The sequence below is a fragment of the Monodelphis domestica genome, chromosome 4 (genome assembly GCF_027887165.1).
Source record: "Monodelphis domestica isolate mMonDom1 chromosome 4, mMonDom1.pri, whole genome shotgun sequence".
Taxonomy (NCBI): Eukaryota; Metazoa; Chordata; class Mammalia; order Didelphimorphia; family Didelphidae; genus Monodelphis; species Monodelphis domestica.
Window position 1 is genome coordinate 338314781 of NC_077230.1, and position 23269 is coordinate 338338049.

General features: G+C 41.1%; 1 protein-coding gene across 1 annotated transcript in view; it reads left to right on the forward strand.

Annotated features, from left to right (window-relative positions):
- The window catches only part of TENM4 (teneurin transmembrane protein 4), a 749441-nt gene that overhangs the window by 440743 nt on the left and 285429 nt on the right, over nt 1-23269 (forward strand). The window contains exons 8-9 of the mRNA XM_056826133.1: nt 4830-5044; nt 7534-7744. Of these exons, the coding sequence (XP_056682111.1) occupies nt 4830-5044; nt 7534-7744 (426 nt within the window). The remainder of the gene's footprint in view (nt 1-4829; nt 5045-7533; nt 7745-23269) is intronic.

Genomic DNA, 23269 nt, shown 5'->3' on the forward strand with positions numbered 1-23269 from the left:
TAGAACTAATGCACAGGATTGATTCCAAAATGTAAGGTAAGGGTTTACAAAAAAGAAAAAGAGGGAAAGAGAAAGGAGAAAGAGAGAGAAGAGAGAAACAGGAAAGAAGAGAGAGAGAGAGAGAGAGAGAGAGAGAGAGAGAGAGAGAGAGAGAGAGCGAGAGCGAGCAAGGGAAAAGGTGGGATGGAGAGAGAAAGAATATGAAAGTGAGAATGAGCTCCAGATCTGGGGAGTGTTTGTTTTCTAACAAAAACCCCCAAAATAGGTGGTGGCATAGCACATTGAATCTGGAGTCAGGAAGACCGAATTCCAATTTGACCTCAGACACTTATTAGCTGTATGACCTTGGGCAAATCATTTAACCTTTATTTACTTCAGTTTCCTCAGTTGTAAAATAGGATGATAATAGCAAGTACCTCCAGATCTTGTTAAGGGGAACAAATGAGATAATATGTGTAAAGTGCTTGGCAAAGTGCCTGGCACATACTAAACAATAAATGCCTTCCTTCCTCCCTCCCTCCCTCCCTCCCTCCCTCCCTCCCTCCCTCCCTCCCTCCCTCCCTTCCTCCCTTCCTCCCTTCCTCCCTTCCTTCCTTCCTTCCTTCCTTCCTTCCTTCCTTCCTTCCTTCCTTCCTTCCTTCCTTCCTTCCTTCCTTCCTTCCTTCCTTCCTTCCTTCCTTCCTTCCTTCCTTCCTTCCTTCCTTCCTTCCTTCCTTCCTTCCTTCCTTCCTTCCTTCCTTCCTTCCTTCCTTCCTTCCTTCCTTCCTCTTAGAGCTTCAGTTTCCTCATCTTTAATATGGGAATGATAATACCTACTCTCTTTTTACAGATAAGCAACCTGAGATTCAGAGAGGTTCAATGTAGTATGCACCCACAAGTATAATGTGCACTTGACTTTGATTAACTGAATGTGGACTCCAAGTCTAAGACAAAGTAAAGAATGGGCTGAATTTGGGGATCTGAGCTTGGCACTTAGCAGCTGAGTCACCTTGGGCTAGTCCTTTTGCCTTTTAAATCAAATAATCAACAAGCATTTATTAAATGCTAGGATACACATTAAACCACTGAGCAATCCTTGCTCTCAAAGGCTTATATTCTATTGGGGGAAGTGGATACAGAATATAAGCAAACTTATTAGAAATCATTCTCTAGGGTTAGGGGAGGGCACTAGCAGCTGGTGGGGGGGGCAGAGATCAGAAAAGGCCTCATGTTGGAAATGGAGTAAGCCTCCATTTTCTTATGTATAAAATGGGTATAATAATCCTCACATTTCCTAATCACAGGGTTGTTGGGAAAAACACTTTATAAATTTTAAAGTACTCTAAAAGTGCGAGTTATGGCTATGGCTATTACTCTACATTAAGATGATGTCTTGATTCAAGCATTTCCATATAGATTTCTTCTAGTCCAGTTCCATTCCTAGAATGGCTTGAAGTCTGGCAGGAAATGCAAACATATACTTTTCCAAAGCAAGTGTGTTTAATTATCCAGAGAAAGCAGCCTGATAAGCCATCAGTGTTTTTATCTCCATCTCTTTTCCTGTCCCTTGAAATGCCTTAGTATTCTTTAGTGGTTACAGAAGTGGACTGGAGCCATAACTCCTGACTTGGGCTTCACCTTCTCTAGGGAATATTCCCCTACCAGAGATGGGGTCCAGGGGGGAAGATGGTGGGTTCACAGCCCAACTCTCCTATTCCCTGTCTCTCAGACCATGAGGGGAGTCCATTGTCTTTTCTAATTCCTATGGACTCAAACACATATCTTCTGAGGGGCAACTAAGTGGCTCAGGAGATAAAGAGCTGGGATGGTCTTGGGCTCAAATGTGGCCTCAGACATGTTCCACCTGTGTGACCCTGGGCAAGTCACTTAACTCCCATTGCCTAGACCTTACCACTCATCTTCTACCTAGGAAATAATACATATTATTGATTCTAAGACAGAAAGTTAGGGTTAAAAAAATGTTTCATTGAAGAGCAGAGGCGGGCTTAAGAAAAATAATAAAAATGAATACTAATAATTTACGGTTAATATCAGAGGAATTAGAGCTGGATGAGACCTCAGGGACCATCTAATCAAACTGCTTCATTTTACAAGCAAAAAACTGAGGTTAATAGTTAAATGATTTGCTCATAGTCCCAGAAATAACAAATCTGTGATATGGAATTTGGATCTCTGGCTCCAGACTCTGTGCTTTAAGACCCTAACAAAATGACCTCCCTGACCCTGAGCCAGAGCTCAGACCCCTAATTCAGCCCAAATGTGTCTAGAATTTGGAGTCCAAATTCAGTTAAGCTCAATTATTAGTAAAGTGCACATTATACTTGTGGCTTCATACTGCATTTAATCTCTCTGAATCTCAAGTTGCTTATCTGTAAAAAGAGGGCAAGTGTTATCATTCCCATATTATAGATGAAGAAGCTGAAACTCTGAGAGGAAGGAAGGAAGGAAGGAAGGAAGGAAGGAAGGAAGGAAGGAAGGAAGGAAGGAAGGAAGGAAGGAAAAGGGAGGAAGGAAGGAAGGAAGGAAGGAAGGAAGGAAGGAAGGAAGGAAGGAAGGAAGGAAGGAAGGAAGGAAGGAAGGAATAAGGAAGGAAAGAATAAGGAAGGAAGGAAGGAAGGAAGGAAGGAAGGAAGGAAGGAAGGAAGGAAGGAAGGAAGGAAGGAAGGAAGAAAGGAAAGAAGGAAGGAAAGAAAGAAGGAAGGAAGGGAAAGAAAGAGAGAGAGAGAGAAGGAAGGAAGGAAGGAAGAGATGGAGGGAGGCAATTTTGCGGATAAAGAAACAGGGTGAGTGAAGGGTGAATTGACTTTTCCAGAGCTGCAGAACTAGGAACTGTCAGAGAATAAACTAACTAAAGTCTAATGACTCACAATCCAGAACTCTTTCTCCTGTGTCCTATTCAAAGTGACTTGAAATGATGTTTTGCAAGTTTTTGAAATGGTATTTTTGGAGCCCTTTGGTTCTAGACAGGGTGAAAAGGGGCTCTGAAAAAGTCTTTCCTTGCTTGCAAACCTTCTAGAGGAGACCACTCCTCTTATCTCATTAGAGGGGTTTGGGTCAAACCAGTGCCTTTCTTGTCCTCTGGGATTTAGTTCTACCTTCATTTATAAAATGAAGGGATTGGACTAGCCTGCCTCTGAGATTATCTTCCAACCCCAGGCCAATAATCCTGTGGTTTCCCACTAGATTTAACATTTCTACTTGGGAACAAGTACAGCAGTAGAGAGCGCTGCATTGGAAGTAATAAGATCTGGTATTTGAAAGGGGCTTCAGCTGCCTACTACATATGACCTTGGGCTTCCCTTCTTTATCCTCAGTCTCTTCCTCTGTTGAAGAGCTCCAGATCTGAATTGAGATTCACTAGAAACTTGGGTTCACATCTCACCTTTTATCAACTTTGTGACCATGGGAAAGTCACAGGATTTCTTAGTTTTCTCCCCTCTAACATGGAGCAATAACACCTCAAATTGGTTAAGTTTTGGGGAGGATCAGATGAGACAGTGTTTATAATATCCTTTGTAAACCTTAAAGATATCTGCAAACCTTAGCTATTATTATTGTTAATTGTTAAAATGAAGGGGGAAGAGTTTAATCACCTGATCTCAAAGGATCCCTTCAGCCTTGTCCTATAGTGTACCCCCCCCATGGCCTTGCACTTATACAGCATTTTTATTATTATTCTCCCCTCCCACCTCCCCAGGCTTCTCTTCCTTACTTCAACAAAGTTGCCATCCTGGTATTTTAGTTATCGAATTTGTCCTTTTGTTTTTGTGTGACTAGTTACTATTCTCAGTGCAGGATAATCTGCTCATGACATACCACCCACTAAAACTGTTATTATCAGTTGAAAATGTATTAATCACACCTATTTTCTTTCTTCTTGCTGTTTTGAGTATGCGCTTTTACACATACTATACGCACACACACACTCCATTGTGTATAACAGCAGATTATTATTTTTAGAATCAAAACATAAGAGGCTGTGGAGTTATGCAGTAAACAGATGGGCCTTGGGGAGGACCCGTGCTGCTTTGGAAACATGCATAGTGCTGACAGAAAAACCCGAGCCTAGGAGGACGCGTGAGGCAGTGCGGCTTAGGAAGAAGAGCCTCGGATTTGGGGTTCGGACTTGGCTTCCAGTCCTGGCTCCAACACTCCCATTTTAACTCTGTCATCTTGAACCATTATATTCCTTCAGTTTCTCCATCTGTAAGATAAGAATTAGAATAGCATGGAGTCATGGATAGCAGTCCGGACTCAGATTGAGAAGACTTGGGTGTAAATCCTGCTTCCGATATTTACTAGCTATGTGAACTTGGAAAAGTCTCTAAAATCTCTCATTTATAAAAGGGATCTTGATGTTACCCACTTCACCAGGTAGTTACAGGGGAAAACTTCAACAAATGAATTCAGAGACAGCGGACACATTTCCAGTCCAGATTCTTCTTACTTCCTCTGTGGGCTTGGCCAGGTCCTCAAATCCCTGTTGAAATGTCTGCTTTGGGATTGAGTTTAGTTTCTGAAAACCCAGGTATGACTCCTAGCTCTGGAACTGGCAATTTGCTGGGTCTCAGTTTCCTTCTCTTTAAGGCAAGGGTTGTCATTCTTGCACTACTTCCCTTGAAGGATTAATGCACAGAAATCACTATAGAATTGTTATCATTAAAAAGGAAAGTTACAAATGTTTTGGCTTTCCATTTTGGGTGAAGGATTCTGAAATCCCTGAGCCAGCTCTTCTCCATCTAATAGCTGGCATATCCTGTGTCTTCCTTTGATTGTGGGTTAATTAGACCTCTGTTGTTTTTGTTTCCCTCCCACCTTTATCTTGTCAGGAAAGCCTAGTAGTCTTTTTCCAGAGGAGAGTTTTATCGACTCCGGAGAAATCGATGTGGGGAGACGAGCATCCCAGAAGATCCCTCCTGGTATTTTTTGGAGATCTCAGGTGTTTATCGATCACCCGGTGCATTTGAAATTCAACGTGTCTTTGGGAAAAGCAGCTCTGGTTGGGATTTATGGCAGAAAAGGCCTTCCTCCTTCACACACACAGGTAATCAGGAATTCTCATCAGGGCATTTCCTCCCATCTGCTCCTATCCAAAAGAATCAACTCTGTGTCATAACCAAGAAGCACTTGTCTCAACCTGTCATTTATTCATTTTAGCTAGAAGTAAGCTAATTAATTTAATAATCTTGGACATATAACTTCATCTCTTGGCCTCCACTTTTTCATCTAGAAATTGAAGGAGTTGGACTTAGTGACTTCTAAAGCCCTATCCAGCTCGAAACATCTATAATTCTAATTTCAAATAGTATAAGTTCTATGCTATTTCTTCATTTTATTATATTATATTATTTTGCTATTTGTTATAGCTATTTAATGTCAATCTATGATTATATATAATATATTTATATATTATACTATTTGCTATATATACTAGAACATATAATATAATATATAATATAATGCAAATAATATACTATTTACTATACTATGTTCTTTATCTCCTGTCATAATTGAAATCCTAAACTAGTGAGTTTTTATTTTTATTTTTTAAATCCCTAGAGATTTCTAAGCATAGATTCCTTTTACATTTAGGACCTCTTCATAGTCTCCACTAGAAGACCTGGTTTCAAATCCTGGCTTTATTCTTTACTAGATTTGTGGTCTTGGATAAGTCACTTAATTTTTCTAGATCTCCATTTTCCTATATTTAAAGTGGAGCATAATCTCTAAGGTCCCTTCCAACTCTGAATCCTACAAACACTAAATGCATTTTCCCAGACAACATCTCACTCTATCTGGATACTCCCAATTTCATATTCTAGCCAAACTAGACCACTCCCTTTTATCTTATCTCATTCTGTCTCCAGAGAACAAAAAGGTAACCTGATACTATATGTTTTGTTTTTTAAAGTCTATATTAACTAATTGTTTAAGTTCCCTGCTAAGTTACCTTTTGTTTTCTATTGACTTTTAAAATGTTATATTAATATTTTTTCTTTCTTCTTACTTCTTTTACTTCTTTCTTCCTTTCTCTCTTTCTCTCTTTCTCTCTTTCTCTTTTTCTCTCTTTCTCTCTTTCTCTCTTTCTCTCCTTCCTTCCTTCCTTCCTTCCTTCCTTCCTTCCTTCCTTCCTTCCTTCCTTCCTTCCTTCCTTCCTTCCTTCCTTCCTTCCTTCCTTCCTTCCTTCCTTCCTTCCTTCCTTCCTTCCTTCCTTCCTTTTCTTTCCTTTACCTCTCTGTCACATATCACTAACTTCTCCCTCCCCACTCCTAGATGCTTCCCTTGTAACAAATAAATATAAAAAAGAAAAACAAAAAAATCCTTTGGCCATGAACAAAAATATAAGTCACATCCTACACCTCTGGTTCATCACATCATATGGGAGGCAAGTTTTCTTATTGGTCCTTGGATGCCACATTGGTCATGGTATTGATCAAACTTATTAAATCTTTCAACATTTTCTTTTAAATCAAGGAAATTTTAAAATAAAAGTCTGTCCAGGATGGTTGATATGTGATCTAATTTAGAAGCAGAGAAAAGAATGGATCCTTCAAGTTTACTCTAGCTTAGGAATTAAAATTTAAAAGGCTGTACCCAATGGTACAAAAATCAGCCATGTATGTGGCAAGAGATGGGTGTAGGGCAATTTGAAACCATGCCTAAAGGGCGCTAAAAGACTGTCTGCCCTTCAATCCAGCCATACCACTGCTGGGTTTGTACCCCAAAGAGATAATAAGGAAAAAGACATGTACAAGAATATTTATAGTTGTGCTCTTTGTGGTGACAAAAAACTGGAAAATGACAGGATGCCCTTTGGGGAATGGCTGGACAAATTGTGGTATATGTTGGTGATGGAATACTATTGTTCTGAAAGAAATAATGAACTGGAGGAATTCCATGTGAACTGGAAAGACTGCCAGGAAATGATGTAGACTGAAAGGAGCAGAACCAGAAGAACATTGTACACAGAGACTGATACACTGTGGCACAATTGAATGTAATGGATTTCTCTACTAGCAGCAATGCAATGATCCAGGACAATTCTGAGGGACTTATGAGACAGAATGCTATCCACATCCAGACAAAGAACTGTGGGAGCAGAAATGTAGAAGAAAAACATATGAACAATCACATGATTCAATGGGAATATGATTTGCGATACATGATACACGTAAAACCCTGTGGTATTAATCGTTGGCTCTAGGATGGGGGGAGGAGGGGAGGGAAAGAATATGAATTATGTGACTATGGAAAAATACTCTAAATCAATTAATTAAATTAAAAAAAATTTAAAGAGATAAGTATTGGTATGGGGGGAAGAATGCAATTATTCTACATTCTCTGTTGTATAAGATCCCCAAGAGAAATGCAGTTTGAGAAATTTATATTGGTTAATCAACCATCAAATGGCATTAACCTCTCTCCCATCTCCCATCTTGGATTTCCTACTATTCTTTATGATAAAAACCAGGAGTTAACCTAAAACAGGCTGCTGATTTCTTTCTCTTCTTTCTTTTTTTCTTTATTCCTCAGTTTGATTTTGTGGAGCTCTTGGATGGGAGACGACTCTTGACTCAGGAGGTGAGGAGCCTGGAAGGTCCTCAGCGCCAGTCCCGAGGTTCCATTCCGCCCTCCAGCCACGAGACGGGCTTCATCCAATATTTGGATTCTGGGATTTGGCACCTGGCTTTCTACAATGATGGCAAGGAATCTGAAGTGGTTTCTTTCCTCACCACTGCTATTGGTAAGGAAATTGAAGATATGACCTTTCCCCATACTCATTTTGGTATCTGTGTGGACAGATAATGACATGAATTTTTATTATATCCATTTTAGTAGTTATGTGGACAAAGAGAGAGAGGTACAACTCTTCTCCATATTCTCTTTAGTCATGCCTGTGTGAATAGGGATGGGAGATGAAGAGTCAATCATTTTCTATGTGTCTACACTGTTGTTTGTGTGAAAAGATTGGCCAAGCTTCAACATATTTAGTTATCTGGATAGACAAAGGGATGGTTCAGATATAGAGATTATGAGTTACTTGGTTTGTCCATTTCTAAAATTCTGGAACAATTAAAAAAATATTCTGGAATATCTTGGTGACCTCTTTTGTCACTCTTTGGGGATCCCTTTGGCAGCAGTCAACCATTGGTTATTCTTTGGCAAAAAGCCATTTTTTTTTCTCCCTGCTAATTCCAGGAAGAATTCCATGTTCTGAGCTGTTCTTGATCCCCTCAATTACCTGTGCTTTCTTTCCATAAACTCACTTTCAATTATTCTGTAGGCTTATTGATGTACATGTTGTCTCCCTTTAGAATATAAACTTTTTAAAGGCAGAAATTGTTTTATTTTTGTCCGACTTACCAGTGCCTGGCATATATCAAGAAGCTTAATAAGTGTTTTGAATAATTGATTAAGCCACCAATACAACCATTTCCCTTCTCAGAATGATGATTTTAAATGCGTAAAATAAAAAATAAGATTATAAAGAAAACCAATTATAATAAAAAATAATAAAAAGTATTTTTAAAAAATCTCAGAGCTGATGCTGAGAAATCCGTTTCTTAGAAGTTGGTTTCCTGAATTGTTGTTTTTTTGTTCAGTCATTTCAGTCATGTCTGACTCTTCTTGACCCCATTTAGGGTTTTATTGGCAGAGATACTGAAGTGGTTTGTCATTTCCTTTTCCTGCTCATTTTACAGATATGGAAACTGAGGCAAATAAGGTTATATGGCTTGCCCAAGGTATACAGAGCTGGCAAGTGCCTGAGAGTGGATTCGAATTCATGTATTCCTGATTCCAGGCCCAGTGTTCTGTTTACTGTGCCACTGACCTGCTCTGCTCTGTCTTCTGCGTGTAAATTGCTGTGTTGCTGTAGCCAAAATATTTAATCGCCTGATGGCCAGGCTCTGGCAATGAGCCTCTAAGCATGTAGCCAGGCTAGATGTTAGACAAAAAATAGATGATGCCTCTAAGAAGCCCATCGTCAAAGTTTTCCAGGCTTGTACGGGCTCTTGGAGTATTTGTTCCAATGGAAAAAGCATCTGAGAACCCCAAATCATTTTTAGGAACTCTTGAAGGAAGATGTAGAGTTCTTCTAGAGAAGGGCATATATTTTTGGCAGCATTATATGTTGTTCTAGCAAAGAATTTTTTATTTGCTTTTTCTTTGCTATCTGCCAGGCACTGGGGACCCAGACAAAAATGGAGCATCCCCTGCCCTCAGAGAGCTTCCATTCCATCCAGGAGGCCAATGGGTACATATCTCAGGAATTGCAGAATAAATTCAAGGGAGTTTATGGAGAGAGAAGGGTTCAGAATATGGAGTTCTTCCTTGAATCAATAGGGAAACAAGGGATATTTGCAGAAGAAAAACCAGTGGACTTTGTTCTCTCTTCTGAACTGCCCTCATTACAGTAGACCAGAGAAAGAAAATTAAACAGACAATGTATTGCAATAAACATTTAAATGCTACTGTTTGGGGAATATCCTTTTATCTCTGATGAGATGTCCTATTGAGCCAGGTCAGGCATCTTGGTTTCCTTTAAAACTCAGCTTGAATGTCACCTCCTCTAAGAAAGCTTCCCTGATTCGCCAGAGTAGTTCTTCTCTCTACCCCCTTCATCCCTATGAAGTTATTTTGTGTTTATTTTATGTTTGTGTTTATTTTGTTTGTTTATTTTATATATTTGTCTTATTTTCTATGTGTTGTGTGTTTTTTTTGTGTGTGTTTATTTAATATTTGTTTTATATTGGGGAAAAAAAAACAGGTAGTATAGGGAGTGGATAAAGAACTGGCCACTCTCCCTTCAGATCAGGTTCTGCCTCGAAATCTAGGCAAATTAGGTCATGACTGAGTATCCCTCCTGCAACTGTCTGAAATTATAAGCTTTTGAGAAGATGCTGATTGCTTTTGTAGAAGGCGCTTCCTATAGACACAGCAATGAAATTAATAGTGTATATGTAAGGATTTTTTTTAAGAACCCTTACTTTCCATCTTAGAATCCATACTATGTATTAGTTCCAATGCAGTAGAGCAGTAAGGGCTCTAGGCAATGAGGGTTAAGTGACTTACCCAGGGTCACCCAGCTAAGAGGTGTCTGAGATCTGATTTGAACCCAGGATTTCCCTTCTCTAGCCCTGAGCTACCTAGCTGCATGTGTAAATATGTCTTGCTAACTTCTCAGTTTTTATGCTGTTTGCCTCCCATCAAATGGATTTGAGTCCTCTCTTCTCATCTCAAGAAACTAGCATGATGCCCAACATATAGCAGGCACTTTGTATAATCTTGTTGAATTTAAATGAATTGAATCAAAGGAGCTGTAGGGATATAGCACATCCATACAGAAAGCTGTCGGGCACAAATTGGTGATAATGTACAGTACCTAGGAAAGGAAAACCAAAATTAGCCAGAATACTAAGGGAATCGGCCTCTGGTTAATTCCATTTTCCAGTTCATATAAAGCTTCTGAAAACTTTTTTTGCTTTAAGTCTTTGCATAAATTATTTCTGACATATTAATAGATTTCCTACCTTAGTAAACAGAATAAAATGTTCATAACTGAGGTTTTTCCTAGAAAATGAAGGCTAATGGACCATAATTCTGTATATCAGCCAATACTGCCTAGGACTCTAGATGCAAAAGGTTTACAAATTGAGTTCAGCCTAGGAAATTGGGAGGCAGGGTACGGTACACTGGGAGTCCCTGAAAAAGGAGGATGGAACTCTGGGGTCCGATTGGTCTATCTCACTGTATCCTCTTGTGTAATCTTGAACAGGATATGCCTTCTCTCTGACTCGGGTCCCTCCTCTAGACCATGAGAGTTTGGCACTAGATTCTCCCCAAGGGCTGCCCCAGCTGTGATAGTCTGAGGTCCCTTCTAGCTCCCATAATCTGTGATGCCTGCTCCCAGACTAGGGTTGAGAGCTGTTGGCTTATCAACTTGCCATTTTGCTCTCCTTAAAATCACGTTCCACTTTCTGATGGAATTGAAGTTACTCAACTATTGGGTTTAGTTTTTATCAATCAATAAACACCTATTAAAATAAATACATTTTTAAAAAAGAATTAAAAGCTAAAAATATAAAAAATAAATACCTATTAAGTGCCTATTACATACCAGGCAATGTACTAAGCTGGGGATACCAAAAAAAGGAAGATAGTTCTTGCCTTCAAGGTGCTTACAATCTAAGGAAAGAAGACCACACACTAAAGAAAGCTGAAAAGGTGAGGGAGGTGTAGAGAGAGACGTACTGGAGGGTCTGGTGAGAGAAGGGCCAAAGTGGCACAACAGGTGACAAAGGAAGAGACGTTCTACACTCAGCTCCTTCCTCCAATGGGGGTTCTGGAGTCCGTGGCTCCATCCTCTTATCAGAGGGACCTCAGGGGATGATACACAGGCCGAAGGGATCCTGCAGGAAGGTGTTTTCCCCATAATGATTTTCCTGGGGAGTGATGGAGAAGCCATGGAAGACCCAAAGTTGTGAAGCCAGGGGAGAATTCAGGGCATCAACTTTTTATTGGATGGTTAGATAGGTCTCAGCTAAATAAAACTCTCCTATATTTACTCATTTATTTTCTTCCCTCTTCACTGTTGATGAAGGAAGGATAGGGGTTTAATAAATTCAATAAACATTTATTAAGCACCTACTAGGTATGTGTGTATATATATATATGCATATGTGTTTATGTGTATGTGTATATACATATGTGTGTAAATATGTCAATAAAATATATTCTATTCTACAATATACATACATTTGCATGTATGCATACATGTGTATGATCATATATATTAGTTAGATATTACACATTATACACATATGATATATTATATAATATGGTAATTATATAATATATCATAACATTCTATATGATATATGATATGTTACTTCAATATTTAATTATGATTATATTTATATGTTTTATATTATATATAATTGTGTAATTATAATATATAAATAATATATAAATATATAACATAATATAACAGAATGTAACATAACATAATATAACATAATATAATATAATATAATATAATATAACATAACATAACATAATATAAATATAATATAATATAAATATGTAATATAGAAATATGTATAATATGTATAGAAATGTATAATATGTAAGTATATAATATAATTTTATATTATATAAGAAATATATTAATTATACAATAGGGTATATTAAATCATACATCATTTTATTTATGCTATATTATTGTATATATTATAATTATAAATTGTATAGAAATATTATATGTGTGTGTGTTTGGTTCAGGAAAGATGGTAGCTGGACTTAGAGGATGGAAGAGGAAAGGGAGGTAGACGGTTTCTTTTTCCAGTTCCCAAAGCTAATGATGCTAGCCAGAAGATCACTTCTTGTTCCCCTTGCACCATCCCCCAACAGGGTGACACCCTCTCTGTTAGGCGCTTAAAGAAGACAGAAGAGTGTAAGCCACAATCCCTGTTCATTTGGAGCTTCCAGTCAAAGAGTGGGGAAACTGTAATATGAAATGATCCATAAGTGAGTTGGTTAGAGGATAAATTGCTGGGTCAGGTCTGGAGGAGCAGGGAAGAGTGCCTAAGCCAGGGGAGGGATCAGTGGAGCCTTCCTGGAGGTTGAATTTAAATGGAGCTTTAATGAGGTGGGGTGCAGCGGGTGATGGAGGCAAAGGGAGGACGTGCCATCATGGCAGGCTGCATGAGCCAAAGAAAGGCACAGAGGCAGGAAAGTTGCGTTCAGAGAACAGAGAACCATTTGGTTTGACCAATCCAGAGAGCGCATGGAAGGAAGGAACATAATAGGAAAAGATAAAGGTAAATCAACCTGAACTTCCCTTGGCCTGCCTAGGCTCTTCTGCCAAGTTTGTGTGAACAGCCCTTGCAAGGGGTGACGTTGGCCTTACGCTCATCCCCAGCGGGTGCATCTGCAGGCCTGTTCTTGCCTCATCTCTGGTTTTCCTTGGCGTTCACCCTCCGGCTTTTTTCAGAAGACTCTGCCAGGAAACCTGCTCTTCTGGTTGTCTAGGAGCAAGCCCTGAATGAAGGTTCAGACCTGGGTTTGAGTCTGGAGTGTGCCACTTACTAAATGCATGATTTCAGTTGGGTTATTCTCCCTTTGGGCCTCATTTTCCCTATCTGAAAAATAAAGGAATTGGACTAGATAATAACTCATATTTGTGCAGCATTTTGTTCCACAAACAGCTTTCTTCACATCACCGCTGTGAGACAGGGAATACAAGTTTCATTCTCATTTTATAGGTGAGAAAACTGAGGCTCTATGGAATTAAATACCTTGCTTATGATCAAGTACTAATTAGTCAATCTCTGAGCAAGCATCTCTGTGCCAGGCAGTGTTTTAGGCCCTAGAAATATAAAAATAAAAAGAAACCAGTTGGGAGCAGGTGGGTATCACAGTGGATAGAGGGCCAGATCTGGAGATGGGAGGTCCTGGGTTCAAAGGTCGCCTCAGACACTTCCCAGCTGTGTGACCCTGGGCAAGTCACTTCATCCCCATTGCCTAGCCCTTACCGCTCTTCTGCCTTGGAGCCAATGCACAGTATTGACTCCAAGACAGAAGGTAAGGGTTTAAAAAAAAAAAGAGTAAGAGACTGCAGCAATGGTTGAATGTTAGACTCCCTGCCTGATGCCATTTCCATTGCCCAATTCTGCCTTCTAAATATGCTGAGGGCTACATGCCCATGACAGCCCAAAGGCAGAAACAAGGAAATTGTACCCAAATTCTCCTTAAAATGTAGGTGTAGCATCATTATTTATTCTTTTTTTTTAATACGTGCCCCAACCCCCCACCATAATTATTTAATGAGTTCATTTTATTTTCTTTCATATAAAGCTATTCTGGGTCCAGGGCTGCCATTAGTCTTTCTCCCCAAAGAGGTGTTGGTGTTGAGTCTCAGCTGTCTGCAGTAGTTACCTGAGAACTGGGAGTTGTAATTTGTCTTGGCAGGTTAATTAAAAGTTTAGGCCTAGTTCTAGTGAAGTCATTATGGTCCCAATATACAGTTTTCCCTCTCAAGTTTGCTTAATGCATACAGTGGAACCTGACCCATCACAACCTCGCATTCCAAAATTCAGAGGGAGCCTTGAAGCAGATCTCAGCTGTCAGAATCAGAGGTATTCCTGTCTGTTTGTAATTAAGTAACGGGAGAAATAATTGTGTTTAATTTAACAAACGGAGATATTGTGTATGTTTTCCCTTTCCCCCCATCTAATTCAGTCCAGCTGATGGTTTAAAATTAAATGAGTTTATCTTTTGCTCTGAAAAATCTGAAAGCACTTTCCAAAGGATATATGTAAATATATACAAACACGCACACACGGAGCCCATGTTTGCAAAGCACTCCATGAATGGGATGAATTTGTGCCCAATTATTCATTCATTCAGGAAATGTTCAAGATCAGGAAGGGACCTTACAGAAGATCTAGTCCAACATCCCCATGTTGTAAATGGGAAAACTAAGGCTAGATAAAAGCAATTTGAGGAACAATGAGTTAGCACAGTAGATAGAGTACCAGGCCTGGAATCAGGAGGACCTGAATTCAAATCTGATCTCAGACACTTCCTAGCAGTGTGACCCTGGGCAAGTCACTTACCCTTGTCTGCCTAGCCCTTGCCTTTCTATCTTAGAGCTGTTACTGAGGCTGAAGCTAAAGTCATTTGTTTGTTTTTAATTCGGTTCATGCACAAGCTAAGCTATCACCCTCTAATGTCACTGGTCCTCTTTGAAAACAAAAAACAAACAATATATCTCATCTGGCAAGTCATTATTTTGCATGCTGTCTTTCTGAATAGATCCTGGATGGTGAGACTCCTTGAGGGCAATGGCAGCATTTTTGACTTTTCTTCTATCCTTTATAGCACAGGGTCTGGCACATAGTAGGTGCTTAATAAACTTCCCACAGCTGAGGAAACTTCATCCTCAACCCCTCTACTGATTTTCCCAGAAATCTTCTTGGGGAATTTCCACCGTCTTTGCCACACCCATACCATCTTCTATTTTTTAGGGTATTTCATGGTGGAGGAAGGAAACAAATTCTCATTAGCAGCCCTCTCTGCAGTGGTAGGGGCTGCTAGGTGGCTCAGTTGATAGCATATTGGGCCTAAGCTCAAGAAGACTCATTTTCCTGAGTTCAAAACTGACCTTGGACACTTTAGTAGCTGTATGATCCTGGACAAGTTGCCTTGGTTTCCTCATTTTAATAATCAGCTGGGAAAGGGAATGGCAAATCACTCCTGTATCTGTGCCAACCCCCCAAACTCTAAATGGGATCAAGAACAGTCGGATACCACTAAGGGACTGAACAACAACAAAATCGCCTTGACTGTATGTGTCCCCATTTTACAGATGAAGACCGGAGGCAAATACGGGTTAAATGACTTGCCCAGGATCACACAGCTAGTCAATGTCTGAATGGATTTGGGCCAGATTCGAGCCTAGATCTTCCCTACTCCAGGCCCAGTGCACCACCTAGCTTCCCCCTTCTGTGCCTCTCTATATCCCCAAATATCCCAAATCCTGTTGGCCATTCCTAGAATATCCTCCCCTACCTCCATCTCTTCCTGTTTAATGTCCAGACACGTTTGAAAAGGAAATTCCTGTCACCATTCTCATTCTCGTCGAGGACTTCCCTAGCCCTCTCCCAGCCCTGAGCCCACGAATCAGCACACAGGTGCCTAATACACTGGGGCTGGGGATGGTGCTTGCCAGAAAGCTTGCTTGAGTCTGTCATTCAAGGACCCGCCTGGCTCCTGAACAATGGAGCTTTAAGGCAATTGAGGAACTGGAAAAAGCCGAGGCAGGCGCTGATCCACATCAGGGTTGGGCTCTCTCACATCAGTGAAATCACCGAATGTGGCAGTAATGAGAAGAGAAAGAATGTTTTCCTGTAAACTCCCTAAACAACAGTTTTTAGCCCATCTTTTGAATTTTTGCTGAAATGGTGCAGAAAAAAAAATACCAGTAACATTTTGGAAAGACTTAGAATGACCTGTGATGTCATCACCCTCCATCACATCCCCCTTTCAAAATAAAATAGTTACATGACATTTCGGTAGACCCGTTAGCATCTCAATGCATGCATTCCCACCAGTGATACAGATAATAAGCCATACAAGCCTTCCCATCCTCTTTAGCTCTTATCTATGTCCTCCCATAGATGGGCAGCTAAGTGGAGAGAGTGCTCAGCCTGGACCCAGAAAGACTCATCTTCCCACATTCACATCTGGCCTCAGACCACTGGCTGGGTGACCCTGGGCAAGTCTCTTAACACTATTTTTTTTTCAGTTTCTTCAATGAGGAAATGATAAATCAGTCTAATATTTTTGCCACGAAACCCGAAATGGGGTCTCAAAGAGTGGGACATGCCTGAAAAACAACTAAAAAACAAAATAAACCCACCACAAATCTGCTACTTTCTCCTACATCTCTGGGCATTTAGTAGCTCTTATAAAACACATCTGAGCACCAAAGGATAGTGCGTGGGTCCCCGAGGACAGGCACAGACCTCTGTGCACATCAGGTTATTTGATATATGTTTGATGAATTCACTTTATTTAAATCGGCTAGACGTTTTGCACGTGTTTTTGAAATGTAACAAGTTCCAGTTGTGGTGTGTTTGGGCCTCGTAGAACACGCTGTCTTTTAATTTGAGCTGACATTTCACCCAAAATGGACACACGCACGAGGCTGGCAGCAACGCGTTATGGTCCAGGGCATGAAATTACAGACATGCCACAGAAATGGATCGAATTAGCCAGGAAGGGAAAGGGAAGAGGACTCCTGGTTAATAAACAGAGACACGAGGAGTCGTGATGCGGAAACCACCCAGGAGCTTCCTAGCTCCCTCTTCTCTCTGGCACAAGCTGCCCAGTTGAAGGAAAACTCATGTGGCGTAATTTAGCCTCCATCTAGCCATTCTGGCGTCCAAACCAGAGTGAGCAGCATGCCAGAGAAGTGGGTTCCTGTGCTATTTGCACCTTATTAGAAGAAACGGGGCTTTTTAGTTGTTTTTAAAGTTTATTTATTTTTAAAAATATTTTATTTTTGCAATTTCGTGTCATATCAGGGGGGTTTTAGAAGACTTAAGGAAGAGCCACCAAAGAGAAGAGCCATTACATATGTTCTGCTCTGACCCAAGAGGGCAGAATTACTCTAGGACCAGTAGGAAGATGGAAAGAGGTCATCATAGGTCCCAACAGTGTCTGTAAAGATGAGAGATGTCCCTCACAAGATGGTGGGTTTCCCTTCCCTGGGAGTCTTCGAAGAGTGGCTTCTTGTCAGGAAAGCCATGAAGAAGTTCACTGGTGTTCAGATTCAGATGGACCTCCGTCCCCTCCGAGAGCTCTTGTACCTTGGAGATGCCAATGGAGGCCACGGGGACCTGTTCTGCTCCTCAAGGAAGGCCTGCCTGGTGTGAGCCCACAACTGGAATACTCTTTCAAAAGGTGGGAATGTCAGGATGGAGCTTTGGAATTGGGTGGGGAAAGAAAAATGTGCAGTAGTTCCTGCTCAGCTTTTTGATCATCTCTTTCCAGGAAGGACAGTCTCGCATTCTCTTTCCTTATTGCTCAGATTGTCCAGCTTTGCTGGGGTTTTGCTCCTTATCTCAGGATCTCAGAAGAAGAGATGATTTGGATATCACAGCAAACACAGCTCTCTGGCCAGAAACTCCTACCTTAGGGCCTAGTTCGCCCCTGAGATGAGTCCTCCCTTTGTTTAGAAGTTAATTTCCAAACACCTCAGCATTAAGGCTTCTCATATTATATCTTGTGGACTAATGGAAAAAGCACCACCTTCAGAGTCTGAGGACTGACATTTGAGTGCTGGCTCTGTGACTTAATTGCTGTTTGTCCTCTTTAATATCTCTGAGCTGCAGCTTCCTTGTTGATAAAATGAGGTGGATATTATGTGTCCTCTCTGCCTTAACAAGTTCTCGGGAGGGATGGCTATGTAACTGTGAGCTGCTGTTCTTCATTGTTCATTCAGCGGTTGCTTTCTACTTTATTGAGTGGATATTTTCTGTTCTATATTTTAACCTCCTGCATTCTAAGCCCCTCTCAGCTCTGACATTGTGTGTTCCAAGGGCCCTCCCAGCTCTGACATTGTGTGTTCCAAGGGCCCTCCCAGCTCTGATATTCTCTGTTCTAAGATTCCTCCCAGCTCTGATATTCTCTGTTGTAAGATCCCTCCCAGATCTGACATTCTGGGTTCTAAGATTCCTCCCAGCTCTGATATTCTCTGTTCTAAAATCCCTCCCAGCTCTGATGTTCTCTATTCTAAGATCCCTCCCAGCTCTGATGTTCTCTGTTCTAAGATCCCTCCCAGATCTGACATTCTGGGTTCTAAGATTCCTCCCAGCTCTGATATTCTCTGTTCTAAGATCCCTCCCAGATCTGACATTCTGGGTTCTAAGATTCTTCCCAGCTCTGATATTCTCTATTCTAAGATCCCTCCCAGCTCTGATGTTCTCTGTTCTAAGATCCCTCCCAGATCTGACATTCTGGATTCTAAGATTCCTCCCAGCTCTGATATTCTCTATTCTAAGATCCCTTCCAGCTCTGATGTTCTCTGTTCTAAGATCCCTCCCAGATCTGACATTCTGGGTTCTAAGATTCCTCCCAGCTCTGATATTCTCTGTTCTAAGATCCCTCCCAGATCTGACATTCTGGGTTCTAAGATTCTTCCCAGCTCTGATATTCTCTATTCTAAGATCCCTCCCAGCTCTGATGTTCTCTGTTCTAAGATCCCTCCCAGATCTGACATTCTGGATTCTAAGATTCTTCCCAGCTCTGATATTCTCTATTCTAAGATCCCTCCCAGCTCTGATGTTCTCTGTTCTAAGATCCCTCCCAGATCTGACATTCTGGATTCTAAGATTCCTCCCAGCTCTGATATTCTCTATTCTAAGATCCCTCCCAGCTCTGATGTTCTCTGTTCTAAGATTCCTCCCAGCTCTGACATTCTGGGTTCTAAGATCCCTCCCAGCTCTGATGTTCTCTGTTCTAAGAGCCCTCCCAGCTCTGACATTCTGGGTTCTAAGGTTTCTCCCAGATCAATATTCTGTGTTCTAAGGTCTTTCCCAGCTCAACATTCTGGGTTCTAAGGTCTCTCCCAGCTCTGACATTCTCTGTTCTAAGATCCCTCCCAGCTCTGATGTTCTCTGTTCTAAGATCCCTCCCAGATCTGACATTCTGGATTCTAAGATCTCTCCCAGCTCTGATATTCTCTATTCTAAGATCCCTCCCAGCTCTGATGTTCTCTGTTCTAAGATCCCTCCCAGCTCTGATGTTCTCTGTTCTAAGATCCCTCCCAGATCTGACATTCTGGATTCTAAGATCTCTCCCAGCTCTGATATTCTGTGTTCTAAGATCCCTCCCAGCTCCGATGTTCTCTGTTCTAAGATCCCTCCCAGATCTGACATTCTGGGTTCTAAGAGCATTCTCAGCTTTGACATCCATTATTCTGAGAGCCTTTCCAGTTCTCACATTCTGAGTTCTAAGGCTCCTTCCAGCCTTGACATTCCCTGCTCCAACGGCCCATCCAGCAATGACAATTCTATTCTATTTATTTTTAACCAATAACACGTAATAACAGATTTCCACACAAGATTTTCTAAGTGAGAGGATCAGACAATTTATATTCTATTGCCCCTTTTAACCCTAATATCACATGTTCAAATGTCCCTCCAAGTTTTGAGCTTTTCTATTCTAGGATCCCTTCCAGCTCTAATATTCTTTGTCAAATGTTCATGTCGGCTCTGACAGTCTATGTTTGAAGTCCCCTTCCAGGTCTGCTATTCCATGTTCTAAGTTTTATTTTGATCGCTCTAACATTCTGCGTTCAAAAGGGCCTCCCAAGGTTGGCCTTCGCTATTTTGAAGTCTGCTCCAGCCCTGTAGGTAACGAGGCCCCTGCACAGAGTGGCAGCAAAAGGATGGAATGGGTTAATGATTAAAGATAGTCAGCCCAAAGCTTCCCCAGCTTTTCGTTTGACTGTGAAGCTTGTTTCCTTCTTCTTTTTTTATCTAGACAGCTTCTAAGGGTCATCAGGCTTGTTTTCTCCAAGATTTCCTAAGGACCTTGGGACAATGTTGTTTTTGTGTATTTATTGCATTTACCAGTCAGTAGCCATTCATTAGCTTCTAAAGTGCATTTGCAAGTATCCAGGACGAAACATCCCTGACATGATATACTCTAATTTGTGTCAAAGCATGTGCCACTTCAGAAAAAGACAGGCAGAGAAGTGATTGAAGAGTAATTTTCAGTTTTTAATAAGGCTTTCTCTGCTCCCTCCCCTTTCCCTTCCTTTGAATTACAGTGTGAGACATGACAAAAGAATGGAGAATCAAGGTCTCTCAATAATAAATTAACCTTCTTGTAAATGACATTGGCAGCACTTTCTGAAATCCCTAATAGAAACCCTTCTCTGCAAAAGCGCCCTGTGAATTCACCTCTGCCTGGTAGCGGTGATTTATTCAGAGTGCCGTGGTATAAGTGGAACAAAATAGTAGGCCAAGGGAGAGCTGGAGTCAGCACATCAGAGACAGAGAGTGTAGCCAAAAATCTGTTCAGTGGGAGAGGAAGGAAGCGCTGTGGGGCCCGGGACAGAGGCGGGCAGGGCCGGCGATGGGCAGAGTGAGGATGGGGCACAGTCTGCCCCCACAACGGCAAGGGAGCGGGAGCACGGGCCTCCCCCCAGAGGAGCCGCAAGTTTGGACCGGCCTGCCCCCAAGCCTGTTTCATGATCTCTCCATTCACTTTGGCCAGAAATTTAAGTTCATTCAAATATCCAACAGCGTCCAGATTCGGTCATCTCCTTCCTCATCCTCATAGCAAATCACAGAAGGATACGGAACACGCCAAGATTCAGCCTTACAGCAGTCACTTTCTTTTCTCCTGTCGAAGATTGCTCCCAGATCTACTGGGCAATTCACAAATCAATCAAGAAGCATTTATTAAGCAAGAAGGATCCACAGAAATCCAGTGAGCAGATCCATCAGGAAGTGTTTATTAAGCACCTTCTAGATCCCAGGCATTGTGGTAAGTTCTGGGGAGACCAGGAAAGCCTAAAGAAAGCGCTCACTCTCAAAGAGCTTACAGGCTAATATGGGAGACCCCATGCAAACAAATAACTATGAACAAATGAGAGAGAGACAGCATATATTGGAGGTAATCAGCAGAGAAAAGGCGCTAGCATTAAATTGGATTGGGAAAGGTGAGACTTGAAAGGAGTCCAAGAAACAGAAATGAGGAGGAAAAGAATCCTAGACAAAAAGGAAACAAACAGTCCTTGAAAATGTCCAGAGTCAGGAGAGAAATGTCCTGTGCAAGGAAGAGCAAGGAGGCCAGAGTCCCTGGATCACAGAAGGGAGAAGAGTCAGGTGTAAAAGGACCAGAAAGACTGGAGGGAATCCAAGTTATAAAGGTCTTTAAACACCAAACGAAGATTTTATTCTGAAAAAAAAATGTTGTGGTCATTGTTCAATTGCCCCATTTGGGCTTTTTTCTTGATAAACGTACTAGAGTAGTTTGCCATTTCTTTCTTGAAAATGTCCAGAGTCAGGAGAGAAATGTCCTGTGCAAGGAAGAGCAAGGAGGCCAGAGTCCCTGGATCACAGAAGGGAGAAGAGTCAGGTGTAAAAGGACCAGAAAGATTGGAGGGAATCCAAGTTATAAAGGTCTTTAAACACCAAACGAAGATTTTATTCTGAAAAAAAAAATGTTGTGGTCATTGTTCAATTGCCCCATTTGGGCTTTTTTCTTGATAAAGATACTAGAGTAGTTTGCCATTTCTTTCTCCAGGCCATTTTATAGATGAGGAAACTGAGGCAAACTGGGCTAAGTGACTTGTATAGGGCCACACAACTACTAAATGTCTGAAGTCAAATTTGAACTCAGAAAGATGAATCTTCCTGACCTCAGGCCCCACATTATTTCTCGATAGTTTTAACTTCCTCCAACTAGAACATAAACTCCTCAAGGACACCCAACATTTAGTAGGTGTTTTATAAAACCTTGGTGATCATGTTTTCTGTTCTAAAGTCCTTCTCAGCTCTAACATTTTATATTAAATTACATTCATTTCATTTTTAACTAGACCAGTTTAAATTTAGAATGTGTTGGAACATTCTATGTTCTATAGCTAAATGTTGTTTGTTCCAAGGCTCTTTCTAGCTTCATTATATTTTTAAAAAATCTTACCTTTCGTCTTAGAATCAACACTGTATATTAGTTCCAAGACAAAAGAGTGGTAAGGGCTAGGCAATGGGTGAGGGGGGGGGGGGGGTCAATGACTTGTGTCTGAGGCCATATTTGAATCCAGGACCTCCCATCTCTAGGCCTGGCTCTTAATCCACCAAGCCACCTAGCCATCCCCCTTGTATGTTTTAAGGTCCCTTCTCTCCCCAACCCTTCCAGTCCTGATAGATTCTGAATGATAGCGTCACTCTGTATTACTTGGGCCAATTTCAATATCCCATTGCTTTAGAAACTGAGCGGCAGAAAAAGGAAAGGGACTTACCCTAAACCTCAAACCCTAGCCTCTGGAATCGAGAACCAGGCTGTGTTTTTACTCATCAGGCTTGTCTGCCTAACTTGGGTTCTTCTTAGCTCCTATCTTTAACAAGGATCAATAGATATTCTTGTGGATTTAAAGGATAAAAAATATTTATAGAAAGGCTGATTCTGAGATCAAGTCAGTGAGGTTATGTTGCACTAAAATATGCCTTCCCATCGAGGTTGGAGTGTGGGAGTCGCTTTAGAAAACTTTTTATCCCTGGGCTCTCCCCAGGCAGGCTTCATGCCTTCCAATAGATCACTCTTTTGAACTTGAAAATCTTGGCCCCTGGTGGTCCGTGAGACACTCTCTTCCTGGGGAGGACCAGACTGAGAGCATCCTGGGGTAACAGAATGACTTGGAATGAGGATACCCAGTTCAGGCTTTAACCAGCCGCGTGACGATGGATGGGCTACGCAACTTCTCTGGGCCTCCATGTTCTTCATCTGTAAAATGAGAAGGTCGATGTGGTGATCTCCAAAGGGCCCTTTTAGCTCTAACTTCTGTTATTTAGCTTGTTCGTATCTGATGTCTTCCAGGCTCTATCATTTCTAGCACTCTCATCGGCTCAAAGGCCAACATGATTTCTCCTAATTAGAGACCCCCTTCTAGGCAATGAACATAGAGAAAGAGATTCATATAGGAGAAAGAATGTTGGATTTCAAGTCATTAGAAGGCAGGTCCAATATC